Source organism: Acinonyx jubatus, chromosome A2, assembly GCF_027475565.1.
Source record: "Acinonyx jubatus isolate Ajub_Pintada_27869175 chromosome A2, VMU_Ajub_asm_v1.0, whole genome shotgun sequence".
NCBI lineage: Eukaryota > Metazoa > Chordata > Mammalia > Carnivora > Felidae > Acinonyx > Acinonyx jubatus.
The window spans coordinates 63,253,952-63,281,594 of NC_069383.1; the positions used below are offsets into that span (position 1 = coordinate 63,253,952).

The 27,643-nt window shown below is 37.8% G+C and overlaps 1 protein-coding gene across 3 annotated transcripts in view; it reads left to right on the top strand.

Moving 5' to 3' along the window:
* Positions 1-7,722: 7,722 nt before the first annotated feature.
* THSD7A (thrombospondin type 1 domain containing 7A) overlaps positions 7,723-27,643 on the top strand; it is a 434,325-nt gene continuing 414,404 nt past the window's right edge. For all 3 annotated transcript variants that reach the window (XM_053218410.1, XM_053218412.1, XM_053218411.1), the window contains exon 1: positions 7,723-8,198. In XM_053218410.1, coding sequence (XP_053074385.1) covers positions 8,021-8,198 — 178 coding nt within the window. In that variant the 5' untranslated portion in view covers positions 7,723-8,020. The remainder of the gene's footprint in view (positions 8,199-27,643) is intronic.

Here is a 27,643-nt window from a genome sequence, read left to right on the forward strand (position 1 = left end):
CTGTATAACTATGTGAATATAAGTGTGCATTGTGTACTTTAAATGGGTGCATTTTATGGTATGTAGATTATATCTCAAAGCTGATACATTAAAAAAGATACAACAGAGAATAGCAAATGACAGTGTAAATAAAACTCTTTGAATAATGTGAAGAAGCCAAAAACCTCAATTGAAAGGCAAACATTTATTGGATTAGATAAAAAAACAAAGTCAACTTATGTGCTATCTATTAGGGATACACTGTCAATTTAAGTACAAAAATTGATTAAAAGTTAAAGAATAGAAAAATAGATATTCTGTAAACAGTAACAGTAAGGGAGCAAAGTAGCTATTTTGTCAAAAAAATAAGCTTCATGACAAAAAATTCGTGAAAACAATAAAGTATGTGTTCTAATGAAAGACGGATCGATTCATGAGGAAAATCTAACACTCAGTGTATGTGTGTACTCCTAACAACAGAGCTCCCAAATATATGACGTAAAATCTGACCAAACCAAAAGGAACAACAGACAATTCAACAATAGCACCTGGAAATAACAATAATCCACTCTCAATAATTGACAAAGCAGCCATACACAAAAGCAGTCAAGACAGATAAATTTGAACAATGCTATCAAGTCAACTTGAACTTTATGGAAAACTCTACTATCTGAAGGATACATTTTCTTCTTAAGTGCCTGTGAAACATTTTTCAATATAGACCATATGCTGGATCATAAGACGAAGCTGAACAAAGGTAAAAACAAAAACTAGAAATCGTGCATAGTAGATCCCCTTACTACAAATAAATTAGACTTACACACCAGAGATCTGGAAAACCTCCAAATAGTTTGAAATTATTACATGGTGTGTTTGAAAATAACTCTTTGATCAAGGAGTAAATCATCAGGAAAAGTAAAAATACATTTTGAACTCAATGCGAATAAAACACAACATATCAAAATGTATGTAATGTACATAAACAATACTTAGGAAATTTCGGGCTTTTAAGTCTTATATCAAAAAATATGAAAGGCCTCAGTAGCTTAAGGAAATAACCTCTGTCAGTCCCTAAGTATCCTAAGGCCTCAGTAACCTAAGTACTTACAAAATGAGAAAAAAAAGAGCAACTAAAACTAAAGTAGGCAGAAGAAAGGAAATTATAAAATTAGAGTGTAAATCAATGAATTTAAACAAAATGAATACAGAAATGTTTTTTTAAAAAGTTCTGTGAAAAGTTAAAAAAAGAACTTTTTTTTAAACACTTAGCTAGACCAAGAAAAAAGAAAACAGATATGAATTCCCAAAGTCAGGGACAAAAGAAGAGAAATCACTATTTAAATCACTATGGAATCCTATTTAAAGGATTTTAATTGAATATTATGAACGAATTTTCACCAACGATTTTAATAATTTAGTTGATATAGATTCCTACAACCAATTACCAAAACTTAGGGAAGAAATTGAAAACCTGGGGAGATGTATAACAAGTAAAGAAATTGAAACAGTAATGAAATATTTTTCCATAGAGGAAATGTCCAGGCCCAGCGCGTGTCAATAATGAATACTGAGTATTTCAAAGAGAAGACACACAGTCCTTCACAAACTTTGAAAATAAGAGGGGGAAACCCATCCCAACTCATCTGTGACGTCTGTATTACCCTGATGATAAAAGCCAGCTAGCATCACACTAGCAACAAAAAATAAACTCAAAACCAATGTTCCTAATGAGTAGCTGGAAAAACCTCAACTTAAGGTGAATATCACTTTCAGTAACATACATAAGGATTTACACCATGACCAGGTGTGATTGATTCCAAGAATGCAAGGTTGGCTTAACATTGGAGAAATCAATTGATACACTATATTGATCAATTAAAGGATATAAAACAGCTAAAGCATGCTGAAAAATCATTTGGGAAATCCAAAACCCATTTGTGATAAACACTTTCAACAATATAAGAATTAATGGAAATTTCCCAATCTAGGCTTGGAAATGGCATCTATGAAATATCTACAGCTCCCATCATAGTTCATAGTGAAAGAGTGCACATTTTCTTTCTAAGATCAGTCATAAAGCCAGGGTACTAGCTCTCTTCACTTCTATTTAACATTGTGATGGAAGTCTTAGCCTGGGTAATAGACAAAATAATAATTATAGTAACATTGTAATATAATTAAGGTTTTCAGAGCAAAGAGGAAGGAATAAAAATATCTGTAGATGATAGTTTTATATATGGAAAACTTTGAAATTTAGAAAATATTGGAAGTAAGATGAATTAAGCAAGATTGTAGGGTATAAAATCAGCATGTAAAAATCAACTTGATTTCTAAATCTTGGCTGTGAACAATCTGAAATGAAGTTCAGAAAACAATTCTGTTCACAAGTAGATCAAAAACTATAAAACTTAGGTTTAACAGAATAAGTATCATCTGTGCACTGAAAAGTATAAAATACTCAAGAAAATAATTTCTGAAGATCTAAGTAGTCCATGTTCATGAATTAATAGGACAGTTCATCTCAAATTAGTCTATAGGTTCACTGCAATGTCATCTAAATCGCAATATGCAATTTGTAGAAACTGAGAGGCTGATGCTGAAAAAAAGATGGATATGCAAAGGACTAGAGACACAGAAAACGTTTTTGAGAAAGAAAAAAGTTGAAGGTCTTAACATTATTAAATGTCAAAACTTAGTATAAGCTACAGTGATCAGGATAATATCATATGAGCATAAAGATAGGCACATCTATCAGTGGAATTAAAAAAAAGCCTTTGCATTTATGGTGAAATGATTTTTGGTAAAAAGCGTTGACACAATTCAATAAGAAAAACAATCCTTTAAGTGATTCTGGGAAAATTGGTTATCAGTGTGCAAAATATTTTTTTAAACGTTTATTTTTGAGAGAGAAGGTGAGTAGGGCAAGGACACAAAGCTGTCAGCACAGAGCCTGATGCAGGGCTTGAACTCACAAACTAGGAGATCAGGACCTGAGCCGTAGTCCAATGCTTAACTGACTGAGCCACCCAGGCACCCCTCATTGTGCAAAATATTTCATTCAGAACCTTACTTCATAACCATGTGCAAAATTAACTCCAGCGAATCAGGGCCTTAAACTTTTGTGGCTACCTCTCCGCCTGGTGGCATAAGAGCCACCATGGAACTTTAAGATACTGTTGTCTCTTTCACCAACACATTCTTGGTGTTTTTGGTGATTAGTGTGCCCTCTGCATGTCCCCTTGGAGAAGAAGAATCCATTCTCGGGTCTTCATTTTTTTTGCCTAGTGTCTTTGTTCCAGAATGTCCCTTTCTTCCCTGTCTGCCTTGGTAATTTAGGTATTTCAATTTCCATCACTGCTTTTTCAGGCTTCTAGGAACTACCACTTTGCACTTCCTGGCAGAGTATTGAATTCCATCTCTGTGGAGTTTTCTGGAAGTTTAATAAACTCTCTTATGTTGTCTCATGTTCTGGCCTCTAATCAAACACTCTCCAAATCTAGCTCTGTGAATATTCTTCTGGCTCCTACCATTACATTCTAGTTAATTCTTGCAGTTCCTTTGCGTGTAGCCCTTTTACAATCTTAACAAGCCCAGCAGCATATCCTATGCTAACTTAATGCAGCAGCTTAACCCTAGTTATGGGCCTATGGAGCAAGGAACACAAAGTCTTGCTGGGAGAAGGGTGTGCCAGCTCTTAATAGGGAGGGGTCAGCTGCCTCTGAAGGCTTTGGGAATTTAGGGGGTTCTGGAGACAAAGACTTGAAGATACCCACCCAGACAGATTTGTCCCACATATCCAGTTACAGATTTTCCCAAACAGAACCCTGATCTTAACTAATAAGCTTGCCTGCGTTTATCATTCCATCTTTGCAGTCATCCACTCTTAACTGTGTTCACTTTGATCTTTGGCTTTTTTCTACCTCTACCACAAGAGACAATGGTCTCTCTTTAAGGATTATTGACCTTCATATTTAGTTTTCAATTGTTTGTTAAAGGCTCATACATTTTGAGTATCCATCTGTAGGACACTGACACAACTGGTTGTAAATAATTTTCAAATGCCTGGATCACTGTATTGGCCAGGGTGTTCTCTCCAGAAACATCCTCCTAAGTCACTGGTGAAAGTTGTTAACAATTTGGGTACTACCTTGTGTCCAGGACTATTGCTCATACATGGCCTAGGATGGGATCACTAGAAGGATGTGAACCAAAATATTGTACATATGCACCTGATACTCAAAACACGGGGTCTCATTATTTGCAGCAGATCCATATTGCTTCCAAACAGGTTGAGTTTTGAGTAAAATGGAGAAATGATGGCATTTGCTTTCTGTAAAGCTATTTGAAATTTAGAATTAGCCCCCCCCCCTCACCACACACACTTAAACACCAACAAAGTAATCACCAACCAACCACCAAACAAGACAAAAGATGTTATAAAGAAAAGGAATTGGAAAGAAAATAGAAGATCATTGTTACAGTCAGAATTGGGAAAGAAAGCAAAACCTGTGATCTCTTATTACAAAGGTAAAAAGGGAAATGTTTTATCTTCTATCGCTTTGGTGGGTGTGGCAAGAAGGGAATTGAAAGAAGCCCAAAATAAATGTTATCCACCCCAAATCTTGGTCAAGTATGACACCTAGAGGCCACACAAACAGAATTCCTTTGGGTTATTTTTTTTTTTAATCTGGCCGGAAACATTTTATGTAGGAAAAAATATTTAAAGTTTTTATTTCAAAATGGACATTCTTCAGTACTTCCCTGTAACACTCTATCAGTGAATAACTTTGTGTATATTCCTTCACTTATGTGTGTAGATATGTATACGTCCTCACTATCAAGAGTTTGGAAATGACAACAAAAATAATAAAGATGGATGAAAGGACACCACTTGAAGGGTGATAGGTTCAGAATTGTCTCATTTCTAAATATGAAAAAAAATATGCTTTGCATTTTCATCCATTGGTTTGGAGAATTTTAGTAGCCCTGGCTCATTAATACTCGAACAGTTCTTTATGAAAAATGATGAACGATTTACTTTGTGGCAGGCTGTACAGATGGTCAATTTAATCTGCATCCTTGAGACTTCTCACGACTAAATTTTGACATCATGTCATTAAACATTTGTGTGTTATTTATATCATATTCTAGAAAACAAAGATTGCTATGTCTTGCCGTCCATCAGTTTTATTGATAGGATTTATCCTCCTGGACACGATAGCTTTCATAAAGGAACATGTATCTGAATATATATATCACATCTGTCTCCTCAGAGACCCATATATTTTTGTCCTCAAGTGCAATAATGGCATTGTTATTGAACAGACATGTTAGTGGTGAGACAAATGCTTACATGACTCAGTTTCTTTAACCTTGTCCAGAGATGTTTTTGCTACTAACTGTTTGGGCGTGTATGTGTGTTTGCATGTGACCCGTATGACTTGTACAAATTGAAATTAAAGGAGGAAACACAATTTTTAACTCTTTTCAAACACTCTGCAGAATATTCATCCTAGTTGTGTATTTTAAATGGCAGCAAATTTTTGACTTAGAAGTGGTTCCTGACTCCTGTGATATGTATAATGTTTGAAGTTGTAGCTATAATGTTTAAACTCTTGACCAGTTGAGTAATTATTACATAATTATGGATAAATATAAACATCAGATTCTTAACTTTTCTTTTGACCATAAGCTATTATGTATAGCATCCAATGGCTTCTTGTAGGACTAATTACCCTGTACATTAAATTGTACTAACTTGACTGTTTAGAGTCTCTGTCTTCTGTTATAGAATGAGTTTCTACTTGGTGAATTGGTTTGGGACTCCCTAAGAATGCTTAGAATGGACCGTTATTAAAACAGTGCTTCCAGTTCGACATCTTCCCTGTGCCAGAGTTGGAGGAATTCAGGATAAACCTGCAAGGTGCTAACAGTAGCTGAGAAATAAGCACAGTCAGGATAGGAAAGCAGTGCCATTGTAGAGAGATACTTTGTAGAGTTTGCTCTCAGAAGACAGAATGAAGGAAGCAATAGCAGGAGCTATTTTCTTCATTGGTGTAACTGTTGAAACAAGTGTCCTTTAGGCAACCATACATTTGTTAGGATCAGGCTGCCTTTGTATGCCTTATCAGCCTATAATCTTTTGATTGTTGCCTGTGTGTGTGTGTGTGTGTGTGTGTGTGTGTGTGTGTGTGTGTTTATTTATTTATTTATTTTTAACCAGTGAAGGAATAGTAATCCACACTAGTTTATCTCTCCTAATCACAGACTCACAGAGCTAGGTTGCTCTGAGCTTTTAATTCCCTTTTAGAGGCCTAACAGAGTGGAAAGTAAACAAAGAGCAAATTTGCAACCTTAAACATTGCTAATTTCCTCTGATGTCAGAATACTTAAACAGGCAGGACCTCGGAATTATTTGATCAAACCTGCTTTTAATCTAATGCATGCACAAGGGCTGTGTCTGGAATGATCTGCAAAACGGCAGGCGTCCCAAGAGAGCTTTATGGAAGATTTCCTCTGTCAGAAACCGTAGTTTCCTCATTTTAAACTCTGGAGTTGGCTGTGTTTTTGGAGTAAAGTCATAAAGAGTAGTTTTCCTGCCTTTTAAATTTTATTTGGCCAAGTATTGCTGACCGGATGTGGATAGTTTTCTTTGGCTTTCTGTTTGCTGACTTTTTAATTGGCTACATGCCTTATTATTTTAGCTTTACTAGAAAATGAATTAATAAAAGGGTATTATTGAGGGAAAGAAAGAAAGAAAGGGCAAAGCATTATCTGACTTCATACACTTTGTTTCATTGTGTACGGTTTAAGAAAATAAACACAGAACAAAAGACCCCAAAGCATTAGGTTATTTAGACTATGAAGCATTTTTCTACAATAAGATTCAGAGAAATTAATGCCTGGGATTTTTAAGTAAAGAGTGTCCTAATTTGGAGATACCCAAATAGTGGAAACCCAGTTTTCCCTTTCATTTTACTTACAGCTGTGTGGATACTTAAAGGGGGCATACTTTTGACAGAAGTAGATAAAGGGGATAGCACTTTTATTCACTGCGTGTTTGAAATACGGTTTTAAGATGGGTGTTTGTAAAACCTTATCAATGTAACTAGATAGCATTGTGAATGCTTATTAAGTACTAATTCAGTTTTAAAGACTGAAAACACAATGTACTTTGATCTGTCACAGGTCAGTATTGTTGGTATTTCTGTTGAGAACAGATTAAGTTAAAACGAAACATTTAAGAGAGTGTTCAAATGCTTTTCAATGGCAAGTAAACAACTCTGCTCTTTGTGTTTTTTACATCTGATCATAAATACGGCTTCCGACACAAAGTAATTCAGAAGCCACCGCTTAAAAATAAATTATACACACTGATGCTTTGTGTAAATACACACTAAGAATAGCATGCCACGAGATGTAGCATTTGACTCCTTGGGTGCCGATGAATTTCAATGCCTGTTATTTGTCATGCTGAAGCCTGTCGGGTGATGATTCTTTTCATTGGTGTATCCTTCCAAACATATTTCATCGCACCATGTGCACAGGAGTTCTCTGGGCGGGCGTGTTCGATCTGGGTGCCCCCTCTCCCCTTCGCTCCTTCCTTTCTCGCCCTGGCGCTCTCACCGCCTCCTGCCTCCAGCCCCCACCCACCCCCCCTCGCTCCTTTTCGGCTCACGCCCCCCTCCCCTCTCTCCAGCTGGCGGAGGGGGTTGCGCTGCCTCCCAGACCTCGAGGACCTGCTCAGTCAGCTGGGGCCCCCTGCGGCCGGCTGCCTCCCTCGCCGCTAGGACCTGCCACTCTGCGCGGAATGGCAGCCGCAGCAGCATCCCTGCCAGCGGCAGCGGAGGCTGCAGCCACGGCCACCGCGGACGCTATTGTTCCCCGGTGTTAAACGCGCTTTCGCTCCTTTTCATCTGAAACGAACAATAGCAGGGAAGAGCTTTGCTTTCTGTAGTCCTTGGGAAGACAGAGTGAGGGCGCAGAAAAATTCCCTGCCGACCGCGTTCCGGATCCGGACCCTGGAGCGGCTGCGGGCGGCATGGGGCTGCAAGCGAGGCGCTCCGCGTCCCGGAGCCCAGGCGCCGCGGGCCCGCGCCCCGGGGTCCTGCCGCTGCTGCCGCCGCCGCTGCTGCTGCTGCTGCTGCTCTGCCCGGGCACCTGCGGGGCTGCGGCTCCCGGCCAGGCTGAGGCGTCCACTCCGTATCTGTGGAAGACTGGTAAGTGGCACAGAGTTCTCCCTTCTTCTCCTCTCCACCTCTGGTCTGTATTACAAAGCTGCTGGGCTTCAAGAGGGACCCCGGTGCATCTTGAGAGCCCCGGTGTAGCGGGATCCTAAGGTGAAAAGTACGAGTACTAGGAAGCAAATTGGGTCATGCCCGATGCTATTAGGAAAGAACAACCTAGCAACTAAGAGGCATGAGAGAGCCACGGGAATCGTGTTTCTCTCGCAGCTCTGTAGTTAATGAGGACACCCAACACGGTGCTTTCATAATGAAGTGGGTTCTTAACCTCTGGGCTTTCATTCTACCGAGAGTTCCTCAACTATATTTCTGGCAAAGAAGAGGCAAGCAGCTCACACCCGGTCTTCATTCTGTCTTCAGGCACTTTCTCAGTGCCATGAAACGTGTGGGTATAGAGTTGAATTTGTTAAGTATAGCTTTGTGAAATGTGGGACACGTGGAAACAAGCCAGATGAGGGCAGTTCTAACATCCAAAGGCAGATGGGGCTCCAGTGAGCTCAGGGAGAGGGTGCAAAGATCAATTCTTAATGAGTGAATGCTGTGATTTTTCAAGTGTGCAGTCGTAAGGATGTTTAGGTTTAAACTTTTCCTGCCTTGAGAATTCTTCTGCTTTGTTTTCAACCAACTAACAAAAGCAGCAACTAATTGTGCCTCAGAAGCTCCAGGCAAAGTGCTGACTTGATGTCCTGGTGGCACAGTGACAAGCAGGAAAACAATACCAAGTGAGGAATTAACTCCCTTTTCTCCAGTGTCTTTTTTTCTCCTCTAAAGGACGCTGAGAATTCTTTAGCAGACCTGAAACTTGGCATGTGTATACAAATGAAGTAGGAAACATTATTCCTGTTGCTTAGGGGTAGGGGTAAATTAAGAGTTCCTTGGCAATGCCTAAACGTTAAGAGAAGCATGCAGTAGAAGGGAGGGAAAAGATGTATTTGTCATGGGATTGCAAACAAGTTACACAGACTGGGTCTCTTTCCTGGCGGCAACTATCTGTAGCCCCCAGCTGCAAAGAGAGGCTAGTCTACTCTACAATTACACCAATATTCTGAAATTTTAAAGAAGTTGCATCTCTCCGGCAACTTGGGGAGAAGATTGAACAGAAATTTATTTCAAGCCAAAGTACCTAATTTGCTTCAGAATGTTGCAAGAAATAGCACACACTTTTAGGAAAGCCATTTGGATGTCAGTGTTAGCCACTCTTGTTGCCATTTGGAGTTTAAATATTAGTTGTTGACTAGTGGATGCAGATGAAATCATATTAATTTATTTCACATTCAAACAAAGAGTTGAAGATCTTCTCTACTTTAGCTAAAGCCATGGTTTTACTTTTCTGAAGCTTGGTCATAACAAAAAACAATAATCAAACTATAATTTACCATTAAATGGTATTATTTGGAGGTTTGGGAAGAACTTCTCCAGTAGGTAAGTACTAGACAAAATAGTACCTGCCTGCTTGAAATTTGTGCTGTTAAAGTAAGAAAACCCAAGCAGTAATTCAGATAGAATTAGAATCTAGGCAACATTCACTGTGCAGCATCTGAGGTGCCAATATATGTCAACATAAATGTCATGGTGGGAACACAAACCAATAAACCATTTAAAATAGTGGAAACCTCTCAGGAGCAAGGATATGGAGACCTTGGTTCCACTGCCAGTGCCAGCTCTTGCTGGCTAGAAGAATGTTGGCAGGTTCATTTAATTTTGACCCCTCGTTTTCTCAGCTGCATATAAATGCAGTGATACCTTCTTCTGACTATTCATAGTGTTACGAAGAGCAAATGAGTGAGTTATGAGAAAGTAATCTATAAATTTCAACGTGATATGCATGTGAAAATATAAGCTAGTACGATGAGGGTGATAATGTCATCTCTTTTATGGTGGTCCTTGGTTTGGTGGGGAAAAAAGTGAAGTAAACTGGAGAGGAAAATTTTTCCTCTTTATTTTTTTTTTCAAGAGGGAAAGGAGGCTTTGCTATTATCTCTAAAGAAATTGAGAGTTGTTATCAGATGAATTAGGAAATATTTAAAGGAGTGGGATACACTGTAAATGAAAATGTAGAGATGAAAGAATTGTGTTTGTTGATGAAAATAGGAAGAGAATTGGGAGAGAAAATGAGGTGAGGTGAGACTGTCCAGGATGTCTGTTCCAGTTTCTTGGTCTTGGTACAGCAACTAATAGGGAGTTAAATTATTGGTCACATCACTGAATTACAGGGATGTAGTAAAAGGTCCACTGGTTGAGCAGCTGGGACAGGAACTCTTAACACTGTGTTTATCACTAACAAGCCGTAGAGCATTGGCACAGTCATTTAATGACTTTGGGTCTTGGTTTCTGAGTTTGTAATATTCATTGATTAGAAAAAATGATATGTAAGGGCCTTTTTGTGCCTTAACATGCTTCATATGTATGTATGTATATGCACATACATACACCATAAACGCATCTATGTACACATACCCATAGTTTATTAAGGTGTGTATATATATAATACATATACATAATAAATAGGTTTATAATACATTATGTATGATATATAATGTATAATATAGGAAAGTCTAAGGTATATATTATATGAAAGTTTTATTAAGTCAACTCACAACAAAGAGTTATCGAGGGCTCAGTTATGTGAAGTCACTGAGGTAGAGGCTGACTAGAATGTTGACATCCCTTCCCTCAAGAAATTCATAATTGAACAATACTGTAAATACACAACAGCACATGGCGTACCATAGTCATGAACAAAACTGTGAAAACAGGGAAGTTGTGTAGCTGATAAAGGGAGCTGTAGAAAGTTTTAAGGAGGAGTTAATATTGATTGGGGTTTTGGAAGATGAGAACTGGACTGTTTAGTCTGGGAGGAGTGGAAGTCTATTTCAAGCAGTGCAAAGAAAGAAAATAAAAGTAAAAGCATGCCAACATTCTTAGGTCTTGAAAGCACTGCAACTCAAGTGTAGGATGTTTGGTGGGAATGAATGGAGGAATGCCAATTTGATGAATTCGGGCAGGTTGTAAGAAAACCTTCAAACTTTGGTAAAAGATGTTGGAGTTTTAACCTAAAAGCAAGGGGAAGCTATTGGAAGCTTTATGCAGAAGATTGACATATTCTTTTCCCAGAATGGAGAGAGATAAGTGAAGAGGCTGGGAGGTCAATAAGGAGAGGGCCTGAGAGGCAAAGGGGCCCCAAACTAGGACCATAGAAGTGAAGAGGAGAGGAGGGCTAGAGATCACACTGCAGAAGTGTTACCTCAGCTTTAGATTGCAGGGAATGCTGTGCCAAGGAGAGGAGGAATTCATTCCATCAAGATTGCCATCATATCTGCACCTAGTTCCTTGAGGTAGAGGATATGAAAGAAGAAAGAGCCAATTTCCTGGGGTTAGAGAAGAAGAATATCAGTTTACTTTCAATATAGCAAACTTGAGGAGTAATCCATTCAAATGAATGTATCTGATGGGAAAACTAGTGACTGGATGGGCAGTTTAGGAGAAAGGCTGAGAGCATAGACTTGGAACTCAATAAATGTATAATATTTCAAAGCATGGTAGTTGGAGGGATGATTAAAAGAAAAGAAATACTTAAAAGAGGGGCCAGGGCACTTTACAGGGAATATTGATATTGAAAGGGCCATTGTTGAGGAGAGACGTGTGGAAGGGTGAAAGACAGTGTGGTCACAAGAGGTCCAAGGAAAATGGCAGTAGGTGCTAAATGGAAGAAGATGTTTTATGAAGGGGATGATGGCAAAAAATATAAGACATTTCTGGAAGGCTGGAAAAGAATTATGAAATATTTCAGAAATGATTGAATAAAAGGGGGAATTTGTAAGATAATTCTCAGTGTTTTGGGAACGGATGTTTTAACTGGAGTAGTAGAGTTAGAAACTTATTTGAATAATAAACAAGATAATGAAATAGGTATGATATTGATGAAGTCAAATAACCAAGGGGTGTTGACATCACTACACTTGTTTTTTAATAGTGAAAACCTCAGAATATGATACTAAAAATATTTATTAAAATACAAAATTAAACATTTTAACAGTTTTGTGTCAGATTTATTTGAGAGGTAATGTATTTGTGTGAATAATTAAAAAAAATTTCATAAACACAGATAAAGCGCTTTATTATTGGAAGATAAATAATTACTGATATTAGTTTTCACTCTTCAATATTCTATAACATGGAATTTTTCAGTAGTAATTATGACCAATAATATTTACCTGGCATTTCTCAATTAAGAACATGAATACGTTGCGTAAGATATCATTGACTTAACGTGAATAGGACAGAAAACAGTGAACACCTGCAACTTTTATCCACTTCTGTCACAGGTATATTTTCAGAAAGGTCTTAATGAAGTAATTGTATTTCTTGTTTTTAACTGATGTATAGTTGATATACCATGTTACATTGGTTTCAGGTGCACAGTATAGTGATTGGAACAGGTTTGTACATTAGGCTATGCACACCCTAAGTGTAGCAACCATCTGTACCATACAACCCCAAACCTTTGGTTTATTCTCTGTACTTATGGATCTGTTTCTGCTTTCTAAGTTTTGTCTATTCATTTGTTTTGTTATTTAGATTTCGAATAGAAGTAAAATCATATGGTATCTGTCATTTTCTGTCTGACTTATTTTACTTAGTATGTTACTGTCTAGGTCCATCTGTGTTTTGACAAATGGCAGGATCTCATCCTTTTTTGTGACTGAGTAATAGTCTATTGTGTGTGCTGTGCTCTGTGTGTGTGTGTGTGTGTGTGTGTGTGTGTGTGTGCCTTCTTTATTCATAGACACTTGGTGGCTTCCATACTTGGGATATTGTAGATAATGCTGCATTAATATAGGGTCCATATATCTTTTGAATTGATGTTTTCATTTCCTTTCTTCTGGGCATTTACCCAGTAGTGGAATTGCTGGATCATATGGGAGTTCTAGTTTTAATTTTTTGAAGAATCTTCATACTGTTTTCCACAGTGGCTATACCAATTTACATTTCCACCAACAGTGCGTGAGGGCTCCTTTTTTTCCCCACATTCTCACCAATGCTCATTAATTATTTCTTGCCTTTTTGATTTTAACTATTCTGACAGGTATAAAATCATATCTTATTGTAGTTTTGCTTACATTTCCTTGATGATTAGTAATTTTGAGCATCTTTTCTTGTGTCTGTTTACCATCCTGGCATGTCTTCTTTGGAAAAATATTTATTCAGGTGCTCTGCCCGTTTTAATCAAGATGTTTCTTTCTGGTGTTGAGTTATGTAAGTTCGTTATATATTTTGGATATTAACTTCTTATCAGATCTATCATTTGCAGATATCTTTTCCCATTCAGTAAGTTGGCTTTTCATTTTATCGATGATTTCCTTCACTCTGCAAAAGATTTTAATTTTGTTATAGTCCCAAATTGAGTTAATTTTTATATTAATGAAATTACACTGAAATCCAAGAAAAAGGTACACACTAACCATTGTTGAGAATTCAGGGGATTAAGGTATTTATCAGTGTGAGTTTTCTCCCAAGGAAATCACTTCTCACGTTAAACACTTTTGAACTAAGTTGATCCAGTGCAAGGCAATACTATTAACAACAATCACTGTGTCCTTTATGCTGTTAATTGTGTGTAAAATAATTCCTTACTTTTTCAATATAAAATAAAAATAAGGATTATTCTTTTCTTTCATGTACTTGTCCTAATATAAACTATTCTGTAATGCATATGGAAAAATATTAATCCTAATTCTGCCATTCATTAAATAACAAAGGAGGGAGGGATGTCATTCCCGGTAGTAGTAACATGAGGGTGGCATTATCCTAATAAAAGTGTTTTGCATTTCAGCTGTGCTTAATTTGGAATGTGGCATAGTTTGCTCATTAAATGCAAGACGGAGGTAGAGTGGACAGTGTGGGCGTAAAAGTCAATTAATACAGAGTAACATGGATCACAATGCTATATTTTATCTATGTTGTTAAATTATTTCATCTCCAATATGGCTAAATAATATGTATTACATAGAGGTTTTCTGAATTTTAATTAAATACGGTAGCATATGTAATATATTAGTGGAGTGTTTGATATATGTTAGAACTTCAGTGAATGTCATTTTTTTATTATTTTTATTATTCTAATATATAATACAGTGGCTACTTAATTTTATGACCTGGAACAAGTCCAGTAATGTGCATTAGCTTTCTTGAAATCACTTGTTTGGTAAATGCACTGGAAGTTACAAATTGATACAGTGTGAGATACTCCATCAGATTATAAGAAAGGCAGCATTGTGGGGATGGAAAGAACAAGGGCTTTCGGATCAGACAAACCACTATTTAAACCTGCCTCTACCTTACTGGTCAAGTTAGTTGAACTCTCTGATTTTGTTTTCTCACCTTAGCATAGTGACAGAAATTCTGAAGTGAGAGGCCATTTGCAAAGTTTTGACAGGTAGTAAATGGAAAGTGCCTAGCATAGTGCCCTAAATGTGATAGATGTGCAAAAAATGGTTTTTTCCATTCTTGATTTTTGTTCCCCCCAAAATGACATCACAAGCAGGAATTTTACAGATTCAACACATTCATCAGTCTTCTCCAGACAAGTGGCACCGTGAAAAACCAAACAAATCAAGGAAGAGAGGTGGTTTTATTATAGGCTCATCTTTTTTTATTGCTTAGACACTTAGATGTAGACAGTGTGGAGCACAGACCATAAAAATATTTTGAACAGCAAATTCAGGGTGAATTATATAAATAGAAATTTTTATACCTCATTTTGTGCTGTGTTTCAAGGGCTTTCTCAAGAATCTGAAATGTTAGATTCTTGAAAGTGGTCTTGTGACCACTGCTTTCCAAATTAATTGTTTTCACAGAATTGTTTTTATGTATTCGTTAATTATGCTTACTAGATGATCATTTAAATTCTTTTGAAAAATTAAGTTTCTTTCTTTTGTGAGAGAAAGAGAGTGAACACAGCAGGGGATGGGCAGAGAGAAGGAGAGACAGAATCCAGGTCAGCCTCCACACCATCAGTGCAGACCCGATCTGGGGCTTGAACTCAAGAAGTGTAAGATCATGGCCTGAGCGGAGATTAAGAGATGTTTAACCCACCATGACAGCAAGGTGCCCCTAACTACATTTTTAAAAACAAAAGTTTCTATCTTGTTTCCCTACCCTTCTTTCTTAGCGTATGTAACCCTGTTCAAAATTCATTAAGAGCTTATTGATTGCATCAAAAAGTGAAATGCTCAGGTGGTTTTGTGAAACTTTAATATCTTAATGGACTGCGGTAACTCAGGTCCCTCATTATGCAAATTATAGATGGCTACCTGGTTTGCAAAATAATAGAAGCCCCAATCAGGACTGAGGTTGAGTGCTATAGACCAACACAAACCCACATTCTTTCTTGCCTGTTACTGCAACCTAGAAAAACTGGTCTGATGGTGGTGGGATCAGATGCTGACATTCAAGGGGAGAGTGAAAGCCTCTGTCTGGTGAATATATAGAATAGGCTCTCTCGGAATTAAGTGGTCCTAAATGAAAGAAACCTTAGGGAAGTGGCATCAGGAAAATCTATTTTTTCTATCAGAAGAACATCACAGAGTGTGAGTTAGAGGTGCCGATGAGTCATAAGGTAGAGATTTTTTTTCTATTTCTTTGTCATCCACACTTCATACTTGACACTTTAGAGTGCATTAAAATGATGAAAAACAAAGGAATTTGCATTGAATTCTCAGGTATCTGAGCAATAAGAAAAACAGTGTTTAGAGGAAGTGATATAACAATTAAACACATGTTTAGGAAAGAGTGGAGGAAAACAAGGTAGTGCTGAAAACAGGGATACTAACAAGTAATCCATCTACTGCTTCGGATAACCTGGCCTAACCAAAAGGATGTCCTTTCATCTTCCAGAAGTACTGTTGAGCTAATTGATATTTTGCATAGTTTGCCATGTGAAGTTGTAATCTCTAGGGTATTACTTTCAGAGTTAATGCCATGAGAAAATAAATAAGGAGATGTAGGGAAAAGGCACAAATGTACTTCAGGACCATGTATTGGGGTAATGTTGAAGGGGGGACTCTACATCTGAGGAGCCATCAGAGATCATCCACATAGAATTTAGTGAGCCGTCTCCACAAATCCGGGAGAAGCTTTGCATGGCTCTAAAGACTTGGGGAGAAAATAAGACATTACAAGAGAGCAACACACCAAGGAGAGAAAGGTGGAAGCAGGCAAATCTGCCTTCTTTTACAAACTATTTTTAATAGGCTTTATTCTCTGAGCAGTTGTAGGTTTACAAAAAACTAAGCAGAAAGTACAGAGTTCTCACATACCCCCTCATTCTTCTCCCATTTCTCCCTATTATCGACATCTTGAATCAGTGTGGTACATGTGTACATGTGTACCATTGATGAACCAGTATTGTTAGGTTATTACTTAAAATCCATAGTTTATAGTTGGGTCAGTCACTCGGATACATTCTGTGCTTTTAGACAAATAGATAATGACATGTATCTAGTAATACATGTATCCACTGTTAGAGCATTATACAGAGTAGTTTCATTGCCATAAAAATCCTCTGTGCTTCACCTACACATGTCTCAATCCATCCCTCTATTTTTCCAAATCTCTGGTAACCACTGATCCTTTTATCTTCTTATGTCTCCATACATGTGCTTTTCTTGGAATATCATATAGTTGGAACCATAAAGTATGTGACCTTTTCTTTCACTTTGTAATAATGCATTAAGTTTCTTCTATGTCTTTTCATGGCTTGATATCTCATTTCTTTTCATCACTGAGTAATATTCTGCTCTATGGACATAGCACAGTTTGTTTATCTATTTACATATTGAAGGACCTCTTGGTCACTTCCAAGTTTTGGCATTATGAATAAAGCTGCTGTAAACATCTGTGTGTAGGTTTTTGTGTGGATATGTATTTATCTCCGTTATGTGGAGACCAAGGAGCACAATTGGTGGGTCATATGGTAAGGAGCACCTTTAATTTTGTAAGCAGCTGTCTTTCAAAGTGGCTGTACCATTTGCATTCCCGTCAGCAGTGAATGAGGGTTCCTGGTGCTCCACATCCTGGCCAGTGTTGTCAGTATTTTGAATTTAGCTGTTTTAATGTGGGTAGTTGTATGTTGTTGTTTTAATTTTCTATTCTTTGATGTTACATAATGTTGAGCGTACTCTTTTCATCTGCTTGTCATCTGTATGGCTTCTCTGATGAGGGATCTGCAGTCTTTCCAGCATATGAAGAGTAGCAGGAACAGGTGGAACCCTCAGGTGACTGAGTTCAAAGTCTTCGCCTAGCCTGAGTTGCGCATGCTTCCTTTCTTGTTACTCTGATGACTCATACTAACAAGCATTTTATAAAGAGAAAATAAACATGGAAGTTAAGTAAATAAACACCAAATGGAGATGGGCCTACACTTTGTCTTTTGTTCCACCTTGAGGGGAACACCTTGGGAGAGAATTTGGAAGTGATAAACAGTATCTTGAAGTGAAAGAAAAGGGTGTGACATATGAAAGGTTAAATGGAACCTGTAAGCTTGTGAGATTTCCTTTTTTTTAAAGTGGGTTTTTCACTGTTTTTAAAAATGTTTATTTACTTATTTTGGGAGAGAGAGAGAGTGCGTGAGAGAAAGAGCAGGAGAGGAGCAGAGAGGGAAAGAGAGAGAATCCCACACTGGTTCTGAGCTGTCAGCGCAGAGCCCGACGCGGGGCTCAATCCCATGAACTGTGAGATCATGACCTGAGCTGAAATCCAGAGTCAGACACTTAACCCACTAAACCATCCAGGCACCCCAAGCTTGTGAGATTTTCAAGTGCACTATGCACATGCTGGGTCTCTAGCTGACTGTTCTGGTTAATTACATAGTTGCCTATCTATTTTTCCTTGTTCTGGATGGAGGCTGGCAAAAAGTTGATGTGCAGTATCCCCCTGAGCTTCTGGGAAACCGTGAAATCCCTTGTTCTGGTCCCTGGTAAGTTGAGATGTCAAGGCAGCCAGCTGCTTAGCTTGCTCCCACAAACCTTTCCACAGACACAGAATGGGAGCATCTCCAGAATGAGGCTCAGAAGTGATCATGTGTGCCCAAATACAGTACACTACACAGGTAGTTAACTTAGAACTATATAGAGAGCTTGCTGGACAGTTAATTTTCCCAAACATATCATGCATAGGCAATGATTAGGCTGTAGGAATAATTAAACTCATGCTGTATGGCGAAGGCAGGACTTAACAAATTGTGCCATGCTGTCTGGAAAAAAAGTTATCCCTTGGGTTGTAATAGCAGTAGTGATACAGCACATACTGAGTATTGTAGATGGCATCTGAACACAAATATTGCCTATTTGGGTTGCACTATTAAAAGATTATTTTTGTTTTCTCTCTCAAAATGAGCATAACTGTAAGTGTCAGGGGAGTCTATCCCCTGTATTCAGTTACTTCCCCTTGACAGTGAAAGAGGTTAGTTGCAAAGAATTGAAGCCATAGCTTGAAATGAAAGAAGTACTGATTGCTGAGTAGTAAAATACATATTTATGTGCATTTTTGTGTGTAATACACAAAATGTTCAAGAATCAGCTTTTGAGACATAGGAACCTTGGCTTGATTTTGTACTTTATTAAGCATATGAACTTAATCTCTGTGTCTCATTCCTCAGCCACGCCCTAGGTATGATACTAATATCTCCCTCTACAGATTGTTGTAGTGATATCTTGAGACAAAACCGTAGAGCACTTAGATGGTGCCTGGCTCTTGTCTGTACTCAGTAAATCCTTCACTTGTTGTGATTCTGGCGTGAACTAAAATGCCTTCTCACAGCGCTAGAGTTTGTTGCTGGATCTGAGTCTCTTATTCTTCATTTTGATCCTCCTTCGATCTGCATGTGCATTTCAAGTTTCCCTCCATCTGGCATTATTTTGCTTTTACCTGCTGTCAGGGCCACGATAGTTGCAAAGCCCTCAGCTTTGCTAGTAGCAGAGCTGTTCAAAGTATGGCTTTAGAACACAGAGACATTACGCCTCAGTCTATTACTTTTCCCTGTGATTGTGCACATTTTTGCCATGGAGGAAATGCTGGAGGTGGGACTCTTTCGGCGGGACTGTGCATTCCAAAATTCCTTTGTGTGAAAGATTATTTCTGGCAAGACCTTTCTGCTCTGTGATGCTGTGAGTGAAAGGGTGTAGGAAATGTACAGTGAATGCTGATGTATACTCTAAGTCCTCTTTTTCTCTCCTAAAGTACATACCCCCGTATCTATGTATGAATGTACGCATGTCATGTGTATGCTCTGTATATGTATATGCATGTCATATATATCGATATCCTACTTATTTACCTCAAGATTTCAAAGTCCTCTGATAGAAACTGTTTCCATCAGGTGTTGACCTGTTACATGCCCATTACAACCTGTTTTATCTGTACATTCTCTAAAGTTAATGTGTAATTTGTGGGCTTTTGATAGAATTACAATACTAAATGAATACATCATTACAGGCATACTCATGCAAATATATGCACACATACCTAGATGCATAAATACATGCAAGTGCAAATAGTACAGTCATTTATGGCTTTTACCACACAGGACTTCATGATTTATTTGGCTTTATGGAAGTTCTTATACCACCTCGAATGTTATAGTGATTTTAAAGCACTGACGTTTGAAATTGTGCACAATCATGAATATTTTCACTAAAATATTAATTATTCAAAAAGTTATATTAACATTTTATTTTAAAAAATTTTATTTCGAACTTTATGCTCATTAAGACCTTGGTCTAATAAAAGCTTTAAGTGAGTGGAAGGTATATTAAGACCTTTTATCTTAAGATCCTTTTGTGTCTCACCATCTTCCTGTGTTTGCCACTTTGGTGCCTAAAAAAGGTCTTCAATCTGCAGTGCCTGCACAGATTTCCAAGAAGTACTTTTCCTTTCTTTTCTTTTTGTTTTTTTTTAAATGTTTATTTTTGAGAGATAGAGCGCAGGTGGGGGAGGGGAAGAGAAGAGAGGGAAACAATCCGAAGGAGGCTCCAGGCTCTGAGCTGTGCACAGAGCCTGATGTGGGGCTCGAACCCACGAACCCTGAGATCATGACCTGAGCCGAAGTCGGACGTTTGACTGAGCCACCCAGGCACCCCAGAAGTACGTTTCTTCTAATAGCAGCTGCCTGTCACCGTATCCATGAGCATCATTTATATGAAATATTAGTTGTAAGTTGTTTACATTGATTATGGTATCATTGAGTCAGTACTAATAACAGACCCAGGTAGAATATTATATATTAACTTTTTATTTATTTTTTTATATATGTGGGTTCTGTGTATTAAATGTGATTTCAAGTTGTGATATTTTCAACTTAAGATGTGTAAGATGGTTTTTTTGGGCCATAACCCCATCATAAATGTAGAAAGATCTGTATATGTGTGTTTGTGTCTACTTTATGCACACTTATATAAACTATGCGTTTTATGTATAACGTTTATCTTTTTCCTGGGGGAAATATAATTCATTCAGAGTTGCTACGTTACACAACTTCAGGGACTCCAGTCACAGAATTAGGTGACCTTTTTCTTCGTGTTTGTGTCAATCAGTTCATTTAAGTAAAACTAGCAAGCACATAGTGACTTTTTTTTTTTTTTTTTACACCGAACTTGGTGCTGGAGAGCAAATGTGAATGACACATGGAACCGCCACTCCTGAAGCTTCCTGTCACATGTAAATAAGTGATTCCTGTCTGGGAAATTTACAACAAAAATGGAAACATAAATATATGTGGGACAGAGAAAGGAATTATTATCTTGAAGGAGACAGGGAAGGGAAGATGTCATAAAACACAAGTTTGAAAAATACACAGCTTGCCAGAAGGACAAATGGCTAGGTAGAGTGGAGCTCTTGTGAAGAAATTAAATGGAATGTGTGTTCAGGGACAGTAAGAGGTTCTGAGGCATAAAAAATCGGCAATGAATTGGGAAAGGAAGAAGGGTGAGTATGTGTGTGGAAACCTGGTAGGACCATGCTCAGTGGAACACAGTAAGGAGCCAGGCTTTTGTTTGACTTACAGAATCTAGGACCCCAAATCTCTTTAGTTTGATAAAACATTGCCAAGAATGAAATAGTGTATTTGCAAATGTTAAGTGATATGTGAATTTATAAATTCTAGAAGATTGTTAATTGTGTAAATGAACTACTATAATTCTTGCAAACTTTCTATGAGAAACTGTCTTTAGATCAAGATAATTAAACATAGTCATTTCAAAGGTAGAATATCTTTTCCGGTTTATGCGTAAGGGTGATTGGGTATTTTAGTTTCCTGTGTGGTTTTGATTAGACCAATGTGAAAATAAACCTTAAATCTGTGTATTATTTCTCTGGGCGGGTCAGTGACCGAGAACATAAATGAGTGAACTGGGCCAGGCGTGGTGAGGAGGTGGGTGTGCTCACTCTTCTCTGTGTGGACTTGGCTAACGGAACAAGCAGCACCACTCCCTTACCCTATGGTGGGTCTACCATTTACCATCATTTAGAGATGGGGTTCATTTGTTTAAAAAATACCATAAGGGACAACTCTGTTGACCACATACAATACCTAATAAGTCACAGTTGGATTATGGGACCTTAGTTTACACATTTTGCCTCTGGCAATCGTATGAGGTCTTCAAAAGTCTGAAGTTTCAATGCAGGGGTGGAAAAGATATTAAAAAGGGACTTTTTCGAATTACAGAGAATGACCATGTGAGAATATACGGGATGCCAAAATATAATTGAAGTGTCTGGAGTCCTGTTTCCGGCCAACATCACGATTTCCCTCCAGCTCCCTACACGCTCTGCTTCGTTAGTTTTCATTAGTTAGCGAGCCCTGTGGAAGGAGAGACACTAACAGGAAGAAGGCCTCTGCTGTCCCGGGCTGGTGCATGTAATCACAGAAATGCGGCAAAGATCATAGGTTCAGTAGCTCTATAAAACAGCTTCTTCTGACAGTTTGCAGTGGTGACTACACATCTCTAACGGGAGAGTCATCAAAATGGATTTGGATTTATGGAATCAAATAATTCATAGGGAAAGCATTGCTGCTAAGATACATTTCTCTCTGTGTCTCTCACTGTAAGATTTAATGTAATTTCTTCAGTTCCCTTGGCTTGTTTTATAAGAGAACTGGCTTTGAACTGCTTCGGCTGTGAATATTCCACAAGAAGAGAATAAATATTAGCGGTCAAGGTGTTCTTTCCGACTTGGTTGATCAAGCACTACAGCACCATGGACATCATGAGGTCTCAAATGATGATGAAGGTTTTCTGAGCTTTCAAGAACATTCTTCTCTAAGTAATTTTCTATCTTGATAGTATGATCCAGAAGCTAAATTACTTTGATGTAATAAAATATGTGGAAATTAGAGGAGTGATTTCTTGTACTATATTATTATATGTAAGATGAATCTTCTTTGTTGGCAATATGCTGAATATTGGAATTGCTATCATAAAGCTGGTTTTTAAACAACTTGATCAGATATAAGAGTTGTGAATCTGTCATCACAGTCAATTTTAGAATATTTTCATTGCCCCCCAAAAAGTGTGAACCCTTAAATTCTCCATTCTGTCCTATCAGGCCCAATCCTAGGCAGGTACTAATCTACTTACTGTGTCTATAGATTTGCCTGTTCCGAACATGTCTTACAAATGGAATTAAACCTTGTTTGGTTTTTTGTTACTGGTTCATTTTACTTAGCATGTTTTCAGAGTTCATCTGTGTGGTATTGTGTGTCAGTATTTTATTTCCTTTTACTGCTAAATAATATTCCATTGTGTGGATACGCCACGTTTTATTCGTTCGTCGGTTGACAGATATTTGGGCTGTTTCTACTTTGGGGCTGTAATGTAGAATGCTGCTGTGAACAGTCATGTACAAGTTTTTGTGTGGACATATATTTTCATTTCTCCTGAATACATACTTAGCAGTGGGATTGCTGGGTCTTAGGGTAACTTTATATTTTATGATTTGAGGAACTGCTAGACTGGACTTTTTTTTTTTTTTTAATTGACCACAACACTCTACACAATATGTTTTCCAGTAACTTCAATTATGATATAGTTGTCATTCAAACGCACACTTTGAAGTTCCACTTGATTTAGGGGACCCAGTTTTAAGGACAGAAGCACATTTAGGAGGAAAATATGCTGAAGTCATCATGAGCACATTTGATAGGATGCCTGCAAAGAGCTCCTTTGGGGTTTTTGATACGATCATATAGTGAAGCCTTCAGTAAACGGAAAAAAAGTAGTGCGGATAAAGGAACTGTGATGACTCAGGCTGACTTAGTCACAGGTATTTAAAATGCACAGAGAAGTCTAAGTGATACTAATGAAAAATTCAGGTGTTAATGCATTTTAGAAGTTGCCCATTTGGTTTTTACAGCTTAGTGGATGTAATAACACAACCTGCTTGTGCTCTCCTGGTGTTTTACAGTTCTCCGAACATTTGTATCGCATGTTCTTTTACTAATTTCTCACAATTTCTTCCTTATTGTAGGGTAGTCAGTAACACCCTTCGTCTTTAATGAAAGAGTAAACTCAGGTACCTAAAACTAAGGGATTTGACCCAAACCGCCCTCTTATTATAAGACGAGCAGCCAAGACAAGCATCTTGGTGGCCTACATACACTAGTATTTTAACTGAAGATGAAAAATAGGGACACTTTAGGGAAAATCTTCAGTTGTATAGAGTAAGAGTCAAATATTTAAATTAGCATTGTAGTATAATTAATAGGCAATAACATAAATTTTATCTTAATACTTTCAGACAAGCATAGGTAAAGAAGTAATTACAGGTTTGTAATATTTGTAAATGTTTTGACTATTTGGTGTCCCAACTGAGCATTTGACAGTGCTTTTGAGATTTTAATGTTGATTTTTATACCTTTTTTCAGTTTTGTGACATGGAATAATATATATTTTACCTAAACAATTAATTGCCCTATAATCAAATATAAATATTTGTTCTTATTCTATGTTGCAATCAATCTTACCACTGAAAAATTAAAAGAGCTGCTTCAAGTGATAACTCAGTATCTAGTTTCAGTATATTGATGTTCTCCTGTTGTATCCCTTTAAAAAAGAAAGTGATCTATAGACTTAAACTGTGGATTTTCTTGACAGTATAGTACAGGAGTTTATACTGAACACCATATAACAAACATCTGATATAACAAACACACTAAACCCTTCTTTACTTTTCCTGAAATATCCCACAGAGCTTCTTTCTCTTTTCTCCTGCTCATACAGTCTCCTCCTATCTCTCGGTCGCGCACGCACGAATGTGCCCTTAGACGCAATCCCATTTCTCTCTCCTACGTTATCTTAATTTTTTTCACTCCCAAAGTTCTCTTTACTAAGCCCTTTCTTTCCCTTCTCTCCCACCTTCCATGTCTGACCATCTGTGCTGTGTTTTGGTACAGTACTGCAGTTTACCTTTATTTCAGGGAATCATTTTCCAAGTGTATAAACTGACAACATTTCTTGAATAGGAGTGTTATCAACAATAGAAGTGCTGACTTTTGCAATGTCCCGCACAGGGAGACTTGCATTCCAGCTGTAGTTTTCTTTCCCGAAAGAGACCCAGTAAAAACCTGCTGGCATCATTATATTTGTCTACAGGCAGCTAAACTGTGATATATTCAGTGTGGACTGCTCTATGGGATACAGCTGTGAAATGAGCTAAAATTTATTATTGAAAGGAAAAGAACTAGTGTGAATTTATTCTAATGAGATTCTTTGCAAACATTAAAGGAAATAGGCTTTGGAAACATTTTCATTCTGTCTCTTGTTCTTTAAAAATGACTTTTCTGAAGATACAATGTAAGGGCATGTGATAAAAGAAAGGAACATTAAGACTGTCAGTATTTAGAGATTTATGTGGATAGGTTTCTCCTACCACCAATGTGGTAACATTTTTAATTTGAGCTCTAATCTATGTTCATTTCTTCCTAAATATTGGACCAATATTTAGTCTTGACAGAGGGGATGATGACTTACTCCTAGATGCATCATGAACACGTTGTAGAAGCATCTTGTGCCTTAAGGATAAAGTATATTATCAGAAAGCAGTTTTACCCCTGAAGAAAACTTGGAGTATTTTTTCCATTTTGGAGATTTTTCTATAACTTTTGTATAATACATGCCCTTATTTTAAGTTACCCTGTGTGTGTGTGTGTGCGTGCGCGCGCATGTGTGCGCGCGCGCTCAGATGCAACACTTAATGTTTCTCTTGATTAATGTGCACAGGAAATTGGGCGTCTTAATCAAAGTCTGCTTAATGGACAGAAGAGACATTAAGTACAAAGTTTTAAAATATTATAAACGAATAAAATGTACTTAATCCTAGCACGTTGCAGATAATTTAATCTGTAGTTTATCATGATACATAAACGTCTTCAGAAGGTTGAAATGCACCAGAGTCTTGATTAGGGACAAAAATTTATTGCTGTAATAGAAGTATGAGGAAGTTCTGCAAGAAATTTTTATTTGGTGGCATGCTGAATGAAACCACATTTGAGGAGTCTTTGAGTCTTTTTCGTTTAATTTTGAATTACTTTTAAGGCATATTTAAAAGTGTTAGTATTTTCTGAGTGATTTTCTACATTCAAAAATTTAGAGACCCATATATCCTACTTACATCCACACTTTTGAGAGTTCAAATTAAACCATTCTAGGGCTGTGTTAATATCTTCAGAATTTTGCTTGCATGTACATGTATTTGGTTTTTCTTATTTTTTTAATTTTTTTTTTAACATTCATTTTTGAGAGACAGAGAGTGAGCGGGGGATGGGCAGAGAGAGAGGGAGACACAGGGTCGGAAGCAGGCTCCAGGCTCTGAGCTGTCAGCACAGAGCCCGACCCGGGGCTTGAACTCACGGATGGCGAGATCATGACCTGAGCTGAAGTCAGACGTTTAACTGACTGCGCCACCTAGGCGCCCCATCTTATTTTTATGTCATATTAATGGGTCTAGAATGGAAAGATAAATTCGAGGTCGAGACAAAGTACGATCTTATTTTTTGAGCAAAACTATTCTCCGCCCCCCTTTCCCACTTGAAAAGATGAATTAGTGACATCCGCATAAGGTGTCATGGCCTCTGAGCCTCTTTTTATACTGCACAAGTACTCTACTGATCTCAGCCCTAGATCCTCTGCTAGCTATGAGGAAACACAGACACATATGACTGAGTCCCTCAGTCACTGACGAGGTTGTATCTTTGAAAGAAATGCACACATAACTAAATCAACGTGATTGGGGCTACTGAGCAGGGCATGTTTGAAGTGCTCTAAGGACACTGATGGTGGAGGGATCAGTTCTTCTGGGCTGGGGAAGGGCAAGGACCAGGAAAGGCTTGCCAGAGTATGGGCAGTTGAGGTAAGTGTGAAAGGGTGAGTCAAAACCTAAGAGATGAGAGATGATAGGGTACACATGGTTAAGGCACAGAGGTGTGAATTAACAATCTGAATGGCTTTTATATTCTGATGAGCTCTCTCCCTACCTATAAATGCTACAACTTTCCTACTGATATTCTCCCCCATATCAATGATTACTCTCAGTTTTACCTCCCGTCTGCTGTCCTAAACCTGCTAGTTTTGTGCAACAACTACAGTTTCTCCCTCGTTTCTCCTGCCTTTTTCATTCTCTTTTAATGTTTCCATGGCATTGTCCGCTTGAATTCCAAATTCTGACTTTATTCCTCCCCCGTTACCTTCCTGTGTTCCTCAGTTTCATGCTGTTTAACTACATGGTCAGTTCATTTTGACTTCTTTGTCAAGCACTCTATGCTGGAATCCCCACCTTCAACATGAACCCCAAAATAGGAAGTAACTGACATTGGATGTTAGATACCACTTTCTGCTCCATTTACCTTAAATCGTATTTTATACCATTTATGCTTTTGTTACATATGAGACCCATTTTTGGACTTCAGTCAGAAAACCAGCTAGAATTTACATCTGAGTAATATGTTGTTAGTGTCTCTATTAGCCCCAGAAATTAAGCAGGTTCCAAATTTACTTCAAATAGTTCATTAGCGTTTGAACAATGCCTTAGTTCTGTCTTCTTAGTGATATAATAGTGCTTAATATAATACTGTGAATTCCCTTTGCTCCTCTTCACATGAGATACAATTTGATACATTTCCATAAGGCTATGATCATGACTGTGAAAACGTTCCTTCAGATGGCCTGCAATTTTGGTACACTCATAGGCAATGGCACAGAAAAGGAAGAATAGTTGTGCATGGTAACATGCATTATTTTCTTTGAAATTCCTGGTATATAAGCAGTAGATAGCCATGACTCTAAGAGTGGACTTAGGGAATTCAGAAATGGCCTTTGTCAAGACTTAGCCCAAATACCACTTCCTCTATGAAGCTTTTGTAATCTTCGTCT